The sequence below is a fragment of the Oryctolagus cuniculus genome, chromosome 19 (genome assembly GCF_964237555.1).
Source record: "Oryctolagus cuniculus chromosome 19, mOryCun1.1, whole genome shotgun sequence".
NCBI lineage: Eukaryota > Metazoa > Chordata > Mammalia > Lagomorpha > Leporidae > Oryctolagus > Oryctolagus cuniculus.
The window spans coordinates 21,236,686-21,248,872 of NC_091450.1; the positions used below are offsets into that span (position 1 = coordinate 21,236,686).

Sequence of the window (12,187 nt, forward strand, 5' to 3'; positions counted from 1 at the left end):
CATCACTTTTTTGTTGTTGTTGTTGTTGTTGCTGACAGGCAGAGTGGACAGTGAGAGAGAGAGAGAGAGAGAGAAAGGTCTTCCTTCTATTGGTTCACCCCCTAAATGGCCGTCACGGCTGGAGCTACGCTGATCTGAAGCCAGGAGCCAGGTACTTCTCCTGGTCTCCCATGGGGTGCAGGGCCCAAGTACTTGGGCCATCCTCCACTGCACTCCCTGGCCACAGCAGAGAGCTGGCCTGGAAGAGGGGCAACCGGGACAGAATCCGGCGCCCCGACCGGGACTAGAACCCAGTGTGCTGGCGCCGCAAGGCGGAGGATTAGCCTAGTGAGCCGCGGTGCCGGCCGCCTCCATCACTTTGGATCACAACATCATCTTGTTTGCTTTCCTTCTGTCCTTACCTGAGGTTTTCTTGTTCTGCATAAAGGCAAGGACAGTGCCCAAACTGTCCCCCACACTACAGACAGCCCCTGACCTAGGAGGATCGAGTTTTACAATGCTGCAAAAGCAATATGCTGCCAGTAAGAAATTGTACCTGGGGCTCTGAGCTTTGACTCTTCCCCCGGACTGGGATAGGCAGTCGGATCCTCTTGTATGATGCCGGGGGGCAGCAGGAGCCATCACACGGGATAACAAGGGGAAACAACATTCTACAATGCTGTGTGTCTCTGCTATGATGCAGCGTGGGTTAGGCGGATTCGATGGGTTTTTGACATACGATGTTTTCCATTTACGATGGGTTTGCCAAGACACAACCCCACTGTACACTGAAGAGCATCTGAATGCATCAGCCCTGGGTGACAACTTCAACCCAGATGACCCCGGGAGCAACTCGGGCAGCCCCAGCATGGAGACTGAGTGAGAGGAACATGGTCCCCTAAGGGTGCTCAGCGGGATGCCTGCCCTGCCTCTCCCGCTGAGGTGGGACGGGAGGAGGAGCTGGGTCCTTTCTGCTTCTCCTTCTCCCCTTTGGAGGCGGTATCACAAATAAGCAGATCCGTTTCCTTTTTTATAAAAGCCTGATGAGCTTAATTTGGTCAAACCACGTGGGTGGGCAAGGGAGAACCCAAATAGCCTGTCTGTGAATTACTCAAATGAATCCAGAAGCCCCTGGGATCACCCCAGCAGCCAGCGAGGTGTGTGCTGGGCAGTGCACCCAGGCAAAGGTTTTCTCTCCCTCACCCCCACCCCCGTCCCCGTCCCCCGTGCCTCTCAACACAGTCAGGTTCTCATCAATAAAAAGAAAACCATCTGGGACAAGACATTTTTGGGCGGTGGGTGGGGTGGAAGCCCAGCTCCCCTCTCTCCTAACGCCTCCTTTGAATTGCTTCTAAAAGGCACTTCCATGCTCTCTCCTACCGAGGCTGCCAGGGGTGCACCCAACATGCAACCCTGCCCAAACACAGACATGCTTGCTGCCCTTGGCCTCCATGCCCCTGGGCCAGGGGAGCCCTTTGTCTCTGAATTTACTGCACAATTAAAATAGGAACAGATTTTCTTAAAGGAAAAAAATCTACCCATAATTCTAACACTACGCATTTCACTGAACATGTTCTTCCCCCTCTACAAAGCTTTCGATTCTGGAGTCCTTGCAAATACCACAGTGCAAAAACAATATTTGCGTAGCTGCACTGATGGCACAGGCATATTCTGACATTCTTTTTTCAAAACCTTACAGTTTGCCGTATTACTACCTAGAGGTAGACATTATATGTATCATTATACATATATATATATATATATATATATGACTACTTTTAAAAGTTTGTGAAGGATCGAATTAAAAGATATACTTATTGCTATGGCAAAAATGTTTAAATTCATAAGTAGCTCTTTCATACTATGAATTTTCCATGAAGTGTAAAAAATTATTTATTTGAGAGGCAGCAGAGAGACAGGGAGAAGCACCCCCATCAGCTTGTTCACTTTCCAGATGTCTGTAATGCACAGGGCTGGGCTGGAACTCCATCCAGGTCTCCCATGTGAGTGGCAGGAACTCAATTACCTGAGCCATCACCTGCTGCCTCCCAGGGCGCACATTAGCAGGAAGCTGGAACCAGGAACACAGCCATGACCTGGCTCAGGCATCCTGATATGGGATGCAGGTGTCTTGAATGTTAGGACAAGCGCCTGCTCCCATGAACTTTCTGAAGATCCCCTTGCACCCCTGGCTGCCTGGAGTTGCTTTGGTGTATGGTGTGAGGTAAGGCTCTGGTTTTATTTTGAGGCACCACCTGTTCTCCTGTCTTCTTGCCCCACAGGCTATGAGCTCATGGAGGGCAGTGACCTGACTCTGCTCCATCTCTGCAGATGCTCTGTGAACACTGGCTAAGGGAAACATTTGCTTATGTCCTGCGTAGGAGTCTACACCTTCCAGGAAAGCTTTGAGAGCAGCTGGCTCTTTTGATGTTGGAGAGTTTATGTTTCAGACTCAATGGCCATCCAGATTCAATCAACCTCCTCGGATGCACTTGAGCATCTCAGGAGGGTGATACAGATTGTATCTGAACTTGGGCTTCCAGTGAGTGTCTTGTTGCAGACAGGGTTGGGCAGAGATAACTTTAAAACTTGCAACATTATGGCTTCAACAATGAAATGAAACCTGCCATGAAAGCCTAGCAGGCATGCAAGTTTGCCTCCAGCCACCCCAAGCCCAAAGGAAGGACCAACAGTGGTCAGGTTTACACTCAGAGAGCGTCCTCTCCCAGGGAGAAGCAGCACCAGCCAGGACAGCCCAGTGCTTCCAAGGAAGTAACTGAGAGAAGGGGAGAGCCTTGGAGACAGCAGTGTCCAGCCACAGCCTCTGCTGCCTCCTCCTCACTCCCCCTCTGCAGAGACCTCTCTCTGTTCCTGTTGTCTCCCCAGCTCTTTCTCAACCCACATCCAGCCCAATCGCCCTGCCTACAGATACCTAGAGAGCCAATCACATGACCAGTACACAGTAGGTGCTCAATAATTGTTCAGTGACCGGGCTAGTACAAAGGACACAGCAGTGACCAGGGCAAACATGGTTTCTGGAATGGAGTTCAGGATAGTCACAATTCCTTCGTAATGATCACGTTTTGTTAGCTAACTCTGCGATTATCTCATTAGCATGGTGGTGTGTGCCATGGGGAATAAGAGATGCTATGGGAACCAACCTTCCAGAAGCACCTGCAGAAGTGGGGCTGAGATGAGATGAGGAGGAGCAGGGGCTGGTGACAGTGGAGGAATGGGAAGGCCGGGAGAGACCCAAGTAGAAGAGAAAGATAGGTGAGCTCCTACTCCGCCTCCAGGTAAGGGGTGTGCACATCTCCTGCTGAGCAGGGAGCCACACAAGGCTTTATGAGTCACCTAATTCATCTGTGCTTTTAAAAACCTCCTGCCTTGTGGCGCAGCAGGTCAAGCCACTGCTTGGGATGCCTGTATTCCGTGGTGGAGCAGCAGTTCGAGTCCTAGCTGCTTCCCTTCTGATTCAACTCCCTCCTAATGCACCCGGAAAGGCAGCGGAAGATGGCCCAAGAGCTGGGGTCCCTGTCACCCACATGGAAGACCCGGATGGACCTCCTGGCTCCTGGCTTCAGCCTGGCCCAGCACTGGCTGTTGCAGCCATTTGGGGAGTGAAGGAGCTGATGGAAGACCTCTGTCTCACTCTGCCTTTTAAATAAATAAATCAAGCAAGCCTCCTTCCTCTGATGACAGCTCTGTCTCACCTTCCAACTCCCTCTTCCATTCATGTGTAACTGTCCACGTTTCTGCACTTTAGGAAAAAAAAATTTGTTTATGTGGTCATTTTTGCTTCTGTACATGAGAGAGAGAGAGACCTGGATTGAGTTCCAGGCTCCTGGTTTTGGCCTGGCCCAGTCCTGGCTATTGTGGGCATTTAGAGAATAAACCAGTGCACACAAGATCTCATTCCATCTGTCTCTCTGGAATGAAAATAAACTTAAAAATTGGAGAAGAAAAAATAAAAGAAGAGATACAGACTCAGACCCCCAGGGGATGGAGCCAGACACAGCAGTGATGAAGCCATGAGCTAAGGGAGCATCAAGGGTTGGCGGCAGCACCACAGGGACATCTGCGGTGCCCCGGGCACTGACGGACTGGCGGGGAATACGGTCCCAGCCCCTCCGGGCTCACACTGCAGTAGAAGAACCAGACCAGGGAGAACCATTGTGCAATGACTGACAGCAGGAAGTCCGGAAAAGACCCCTCTGAGATGCTGACTGAGTAAGGAAAGGAGGGAGCCACAGAGGAATCTGTGGGTAGGGCATGCCCAGGAGAGAGCAGCAAGTGCCAAGGCCATGAGGCAGGGCCACACTGGGTGTGCCTGAGAAACCCCGGAGAGGCAGTGTGGCTGGAGCACCTGCAAGGGAGGCCACCAGCTGGGAACGAGGCTCGGGGAGCAGTAGGGCGGAGTCGTGCTTCCCTTCCATGGGGAATGAGACAGGATGCCCCAGGAAGGCTGGGAGTGGGGGAGAGGCCAGAACTGACATTCACTCTCCTGTACTCCTTGCTGCTCTGTCAAGAAGAACAAAGAGGGGTGGACTTGGGGGAGGGGATGAAGCAGGGTGACCCCTAAAGAGGGTGTTGGGTGACAGGTGCTGGTGGCCAGGGCCTGGTTAGAGGGGAGGAAGGGACCTGACGTGGGTATAGCGTAGGACTCCTGGGTTCTGGGGGTACACGGTGGCACCACACAGACGGAGAAGCAATTCAGTTATGAGTGCAACGTCAGCCAGCAGTCCGGGCAGGGGCAGACGTAGGCCTGCACAGCTCAGGGTTGCCAAGGCTACCGCCCACATGGGACGCCTAGGGATACTGTAAAACACGGGGTCCCAGGCCTTCCTGCAGTCAACTCCATCAGACCCTCAGGAGAGGGGCCTGAGAATCAGCAATTCAGCGTTCTCCCCTTATGCCTGGTGGTGACAGCCACCTGTGGTCCCCTGGCACCGTCCCATCTCACATCATCATAGAGAGTGCGACTACACTGGATTTTTGATGTTTGTGGGCTGCTTACTCCATGAACAGGAGAGCTGGGCACTGGTGTGGTGCTGGGCACACAGCAGCAAATGTGAACCCCACCCAGGGAGCATCTCACGACTCTCGATTCGGTCACCTGTAGCCTAGGCTGTGAGCCCCTCACTCACTCCTTTGTCCCCAAGTCCCACGCAGGGGTTGACACACGGGAAAACCACCTCTGCTCTGACAGGTTCACCAAATAAACGAATCAAAACCACAGCTGAAAGCATTGGCTGAGCATGCCACACAGAATGCTTGGTGCAGAAGACGATGGTGGCCGGCGCCGTGGCTCACTAGGCTAATCCTCCGCCTTGCGGCGCCGGCACACCGGGTTCTAGTCCCGGCTGGGGCACCGGATTCTGTCCCGGTTTCCCCTCTTCCAGGCCAGCCCTCTGCTGTGGCCAGGGAGTGCAGTGGAGGATGGCCCAGGTGCTTGGGCCCTGCACCCCATGGGAGACCAGGAAAAGCACCTGGCTCCTGGCTCCTGCCATCGGATCAGCGCGGTGTGCCGGCCGCAGCGCGCCGGCCGCGGCGGCCATTGGAGGGTGAACCAACGGCAAAGGAAGACCTTTCTCTCTGTCTCTCTCTCTCACTGTCCACTCTGCCTGTCAAAAAAAAAAAAAAAAAAAAAAAAAAAAAAAAAAGAAGACGATGGTGATGGTGATGGTGATGGTGATGGTGATGGTGATGGTGATGGTATGGTGAACAATATCACTGAGAGCTCCCTGCGTGCCAGGCTCCGGGCTCCGAGTGCTTTTGCTTTCGTTTTCCATTTCACTTTCACAACGCCCCTCTGGAAGAGGCACCGTTACTACCCATGTGGTCCACGCGAGTCCCTGGGGGGGACCAGCAGGTTCAGGCATGTGTCTGATGCTACACAGCTCACAGGTGGCAGAGCTGGGATAACAATAGATATGTATCTGGCCTTTGGACGTGGCTCCTGGCGCTCTGGAGAGTCATACCATGTTCCAAGGAAGGAACAAGGCCAAGGTCAAGAGCGGATGCTGGCCGGCGCTGCGGCTCATTAGGCTAATCTTCCGCCTTGTGGCGTCGGCACACCAGGTTCTAGTCGTGGTCAGGGCGCCGGATTCTGTCCCGGTTGCCCCTCTTCCAGGCCAGCTCTCTGCCGTGGCCAGGGAGTGCAGTGGAGGATGGCCCAAGTGCTTGGGCCCTGCACCCCATGGGAGACCAGGAGAAGCACCTGGCTCCTGCCATCGGATCAGCGCGGTGCGCCGGCCGCAGCGCACCAGCCGCGGCGGCCATTGGAGGGTGAACCAACGGCAAAGGAAGACCTTTCTCTCTGTCTCTCTCTCACTGTCCACTCTGTCAAAAAATTAAAAAAAAAAAAAAAAAAAAAAAGAGCGGATGCTTAGGATTTGAATGCAGCCTCCTCCCTTGATGAACTTCATGGTCTTGGGCAAATTCCTCACGCTTTCTGGGCCTCTGTGTCTTCAGCCACAAACCGGGATAATGGCAGTCCCTGGTGGCTTTCAAATTTAAATAGAAGCCACTAGAACAGTAGCCAGTTCCAGGGAAGCACCCAGCAAGAGCCAGCCTTGGTTATTAGAGACCCAGGTCACACTTCCAGAAGGAATGGGGCTGGCTCTGACCTGAGGATTACTGGCTTGTGGGTCTCTGCTCCTGATCATGATATGGCACCACTGTATACATGTGCCCAGCTCCTGTTCTTAGCACCTAGGTCTCTGGCTGTCCACAAGGACATCTGAAATGACAGCTGCCGTGATCAATGCAGTGATGGCAAAGGCTTGACCCTCAGGGCACTCGGGGGCTTGGATCTCACGGTCATGGTCAGTTTCATATGCCACACTACCAGGGTGACATCATCCGGCTTGCAAAATTCCTGAAAATCTCACCACTGACCTGGCGCCCACTGGTGCTGACACACTGCACAATCGCCCTTTATGGACTGGGAGACTGTGGCCTGGAGGTGGTCAGCAGCTCGCCTGGGCCCAGGCTTGAGTCGGGGGCTATGCCAGGACCTGAACCCAGGTCTGTATGACTCCAGGGCCTGTGCTCCCAGCCACCGCCGGGTAACGTGGCTGGCGCAGCGGGAGGACCGCCTACCTGGAAGCCCTGACTCCAGTCCTGCTTCTGCTGTGTGGCTCTGGACAAGTCACTCGACCTTTCTCATCTGTGAGACAGAGAAGCTAGCTCCAATCATCTGTGTCTCGCCTTCCAGTTCAAGGGCATGTGTGGATGTCTGGAATGTAAAACCAACTTCAATGTGAAGAGGACAGAAACAGGGACTGCATGGGAAGAACCTTCTAGCGAACAGCTGTGTTGCAAGGCTCTGGCCTGGGTCCAGCTCTGACTGCGCAGCATCTGCACAAACATCGCTGCTCGCCATTACCTGGGCGGCAGCAGTGTGAACGTGCACACGGAGGCCGGGACTCCACCGAGCGGGCTCAAGGCCGACAGCGGCTCAGGGCAAGTCGCAGAGGGGTTCTCATTAAATAGCCGGCACTGGCCTTGTCAAGGGCCTTGCCTGTTACAGTGTCGGGCAGGGAGGGATCAACGGCAGAAGGCAGCCAGGATCTGTTTACCCGGCTGTTTTTAGCAGCTGCTAGGCAGGCTGGGGGCGGTTTATACCTCCAGGCGGTTTCTACAGTGCAGGTCCAATCAGCACAGAATTCCTAGCGCCTCGAATGATCAACTATTTTTGCTTTTTTTTTTTTTTAAAGATTTATTTATTTATTTGAAAGGCAGAGTTACAGAGAGGCAGATGTGGAGAGAGGGAGGGAGGGAGGCACGGAAGAGGGAGGGAGGTAGGGAGGGAGGGAGAGAGAGGTCTTCCCTCTTTTGGTTCACTTCCCAGATGGCTGCAATGGCCTGAGCTGCGCCGATCTGAAGCCAGGAGCCAAGAGCTTCTTCTGGGTCTCCCACACAGGTACAGGGTCCCAAGCACTTGGGCCATCTTCTACTGCTTTCCCAGGCCATAGCAGAGAGCTGGATTGGAAGTGGAGTAGCCGGGTCTTGAACTGGTGCCTATATGGGATGTCGGTATTGCAGGCAGCAGCTTTACCCACTACGCCACAGCACCGGCCCCTATTTTTGCTTTCTTAAAAAAGTCAAAATGGGGCCGAGTTGTGGTACAACAGGTTAAGCTCCTGCTTGGAATTCCCGCTTCTGGCTGCTCTGCTTCCAATCCAGCTCCCTGCTGATGCACCTGGGGAAACAGCAGAAGGTGGCCCAAGTGCTAAGGCCCCTGCCAGCCATGTGGGAAATCAGGAATGGAGTTCCTGGCTCCTGGCTTCAGCCTGGCCCAGCCCTGGCTGTTGTGGGCTTTTGCAGAGTGAACCATCGGATGGAAGATTTCTCTCTGACATTGTCTTTCAAATAAATAAATCTGTAAAGAAGTCCCAGTGGAACCACTCTGTGATACAGAAGCAGGGACACATGTCATCATACTTGTCAAAACCCACAGACCGGACAATGACAAGGGAGTGCCCTAATGTAAACTGTGGACCTCAGGTGACAACGACACAAGGGTACAGTACACCCACTGCACAAAACGCACCTCTCTTCGGAGATGTTGACAACGGGAGAGCTGCGTATGGGGGGAGGGGTAGAACCCTCTGCACTGTCCTCTCAGTTTTTTTTATGAACCTCAAAATGCCCTAAAAAGTGTCTTTTTTTTTTTTTTTTTTTTTTGACAGGCCAAGTTAGACAGTGAGAGAGACAGAGAGAAAGGTCTTCCTTCTGTTGGTTCACCCCCGAGATGGCGCTGCACTGATCTGAAGCCAGGAGCCAGGTGCTTCTCCTGGTCTCCCTTGTGGGTGCAGGGCCCAAAGACTTGGGCCATCCTCCACTGCCTTCCTGGGCCACAGCAGAGAGCTGGACTGGAAGAGGAGCAACCGGGACAGAACGGGTGCCCCAACTGGGACTAGAACCCGGAGTACCGGTGCCGCAGGTGGAGGATTAGCCTAGTGAGCCACAGTGCCGGCCAAAAGTGTCTTTTTAAAAACATTCCTGGGGCCAGCGTTGTGGCGCCATGAGCTAAGCGGCTGCCCCACAAGGCTGGTATTCCATACCGGAGCCTCAGCTCGAGTTCCAGCTGCTCTGCTTCCCATCCAGCTTCCTGCTAATGACCTTGGGAAAGCAGCAGAAGGCAGCCCAAGCGCTTGGGCCCCTGCCACTACATGGGAGACCCAGGTGGAGTTCCTGCTCCTGGCTTTGGCCTGGCCCAGCCCTGGCTGTTACAGCCATCTGGGGAGTGAACCAGAGGATGGAAGAGCCCTCTCTCTCTTCCTCTCCCTATCACTCTGCCTTGCAATAAATAAATCTTTTTTTTTTAATCCTAAATTTCTTCTACCCACGGTTTGCCCAGGGCACGGGTTAGGATCCAGGCAGCATTTACTGTCACACAAACCAAATTCAAAAGCCCATTCCTTTGAGGACCAGGGCAGGGTACCAAGGAGTGAGCAACAGATGGGGGCCCTGGGCTTTACAAGAGACAGCAAACAGGCTCAGCCGCCTCCTCTTCCTCGACTCTGGAAGTGAGCGGTGGGGAGCAGCCCACCCGGAATCACCTCACCTGGCCTTGTCAAGGCACCCACAGGTGGGACTCAAAATTCAATGTCTATAGCAGGCTAATTTTTAAGTTGATCATTTTGTGTGGCCCACGGATGATGTTAACAATATCCAAATGGCCCTGGGCGGACCAAAAGGCCCCCCCCCCCCCGCTGCCACTGTAAGTTAAAGGATGGGGGAGGGGGAGGGGGAGGGAATGGCTGAGCAGAAGACCTGGGGCTCCCCACCCCCACCCCCAACCGCAGCTCCAGGGCTGGGAGAGATGGCTGCAGAGTCCCTCGCAGAGAGGGGGAGACCAGCCTCTTTCTGCACGGACAGCTGCTCAGCCAGCAGGTCTTGTTCACCGGCCTTGCACCTTCCTGGAGATGGGAGAGGGGACATGGAGAGAGGTGGCAGAGAGAAGGGGAACAGGTGGAAGACTCTGCATTCCGAGCCCTTGCTAGCAGGACTAGCACAACCACAATGTAGGCACCTGCCCCAGACCCTGGCCCTGACCTCAGCCCTCTGCTGAGTTTCCTGTGGGTGGCCCTGTGGTCCTCTCTGTGTCTCTGGGTGGGCTACAGTGAGCTCCCCAGCAGGATGAAGCTCCAGCTACAGCCAGTGGCAACCTGCGTGATAACACACCTTTTACTGGTCTCATCTCCCCCAAGCAAAATGCCTGCCCTCAAACCTTTGCCTGGAGATCTGCTTCCCAAGGCAGCCCAAGTGAGGATGCTGGATGATGTTCCGTGGGTCGGCGCACACCACAGAGGAGGGTGACGTGCACAGATCCCGCCTCCCAAGCCACAGGGTTCTGGATTCTAGACCTCAAGGCTCTGAGAGTTTTTCATTTGCACACAGCAAGGCTTGGCTTACAGGAATTTTCAGAAACATTAATATCCAGCCTGCCAGTGTGCAAATATCTCTCTTGACGAAACACATTTTCTTCTTTTGGACCTAAATCAAACATGTCTCTCCAGTGAGCAAGCTGGCTTTGCACTACGTGATGTGACACGCTGACGAGGGCCAGAGGTATCGCCACGGACTTCTGAGAGCACTCTGACTTGAGCATCCTTCCAGAAGGGCTGCAGAAGACACAGTCCTCATGGCAGCTGTGCATGGGGTACACCTGCACACCAAGCACACAGGAGCCGTCACCCAGCCGGCCAGTGCGTGCAGAGAAAATCGCCAGGCCCACGTCTGTCCAGCTCACGTGACCAAGCCCTTCCCATCCTCCACCATCACCCGAGGCTGCTCAGAGTGAGGCTCAGGTGCTCTGGCTCAAGTGCAAGTTCATGGGCCTCTGCCCGAGAATCAGTAAGGATGAGGCCTGGGGACCCCCCAGTTACAGTTCCCAGGTGGCTGAGACGCCAGTTAATGAGAACAACCACGGCCGTGGAAACCCTGGATTTGTAGGGCCTGTCTGCGGCCCCCGATGCTGGAGTTCCATGTCCCAGGGCTGGTCCTCAGCCTCAAAGACTCTGCCTTCAAGCTGCATCCCCGAGCTGACCGCCCGGCACCTCCACGGTCTCACCCACCACCGCCTCTTGCCTCGAGACCACAGCAATGACTCCGCCCTGGTACTGCCGCCTCCTTCTGTCCTTTGCTCCCCGACATTTCCTTATGAACGTTTCCAACTGCAGAAAAGCTGCACGGTGAACACCCTCAGATACATCACCCCAAGTCCACAATGAACAGTGACCGATAATCCTACAGTTACTTTTTCAATGATATCTTTGCTTTCCTGCATATCTCCCCCTCACAAGTTTTTGAATGCATTCCACCTTAGGTTGCAGGCATTAGCACCCTTCCTCCTTACCCTCATTCAGGCTGCTACAGCCAGGCAGCTTATAAACGCCAAAAACGTACTTCTCACAGTTCTGAACGTGAGAAGTTCAAGATCAAGGCATCTGCAGATTCAGTGTCCAGTGAAGGCCCAGCCCTCACCTCTCACTTTGCCCTCACCTGGAGGAACAGACGAGGTAGCTCTCTTGGTATTTTTTTAATAAGGGCACGAATTCCCATACCTGGAGACTCTGCCCTCCTGACCATCCTAAAAGGCCTCGCCTCTTTAACACCATCACCTCGGGGTTAGGATGTCAACAGATAAATCAGGAGGGGCACCAACGTGCAGCTCACAGCACTGCTAAATCCTTCAACAGGCAGATCGTGAATCAGAGCTTGGTGTGTATTTATAGTGGGGTTTTAAAATTAAGTTTATATATAGTGAAATGCACAGCCCGAAACAGTACCAGAGGAATCCTGACGCGTGCACACACCTCCGCAGGTGCTTCCCAAATTCTCTGAGTCTCCAGCAGGACACGGGGCATGGGAGCTCGCCTCCACCTCGCCCTTCCCTGCCCAAGCTACAGGAACTCAAGAGGGAAGGAGCTACTCCACCCTTGATATGGTGATGACTCCAAAAAAGTTGATTAAAGGGACACCTGTCCATCTGTGTTCACGGCAGCATGGTTCACAATGCCAAGAGATAGAAACAACTCAAGTGTCTACCAATGGGTACATGAGTGTACAAAGAAAATCAATCTCTCTCTCTCTCTCTCTCTCTCTCTCTCTCACACACACACACACACACACACACACATAGGAATATTATTCAGCCTCAAAAAGGAAGGAAATGCTGGCACACTACAATGTGGAT

The 12,187-nt window shown here is 53.7% G+C and overlaps 1 protein-coding gene across 10 annotated transcripts in view; it reads right to left on the reverse strand.

Annotated features, from left to right (window-relative positions):
• SYT17 (synaptotagmin 17) overlaps positions 1 to 12,187 on the reverse strand; it is a 72,461-nt gene that overhangs the window by 38,704 nt on the left and 21,570 nt on the right. The window contains exon 6 of one of the 10 annotated variants that reach the window (XM_051847477.2): positions 10,363 to 10,657. The exons of the other annotated variants lie outside the window; for them this stretch is intronic. Within the exon in view, the coding sequence (XP_051703437.2) occupies positions 10,376 to 10,657 (282 nt within the window). The 3' untranslated portion in view covers positions 10,363 to 10,375. Of the gene's footprint in view, positions 1 to 10,362; positions 10,658 to 12,187 lie in introns of those variants that run through there. 10 annotated transcript variants of the gene reach the window in all.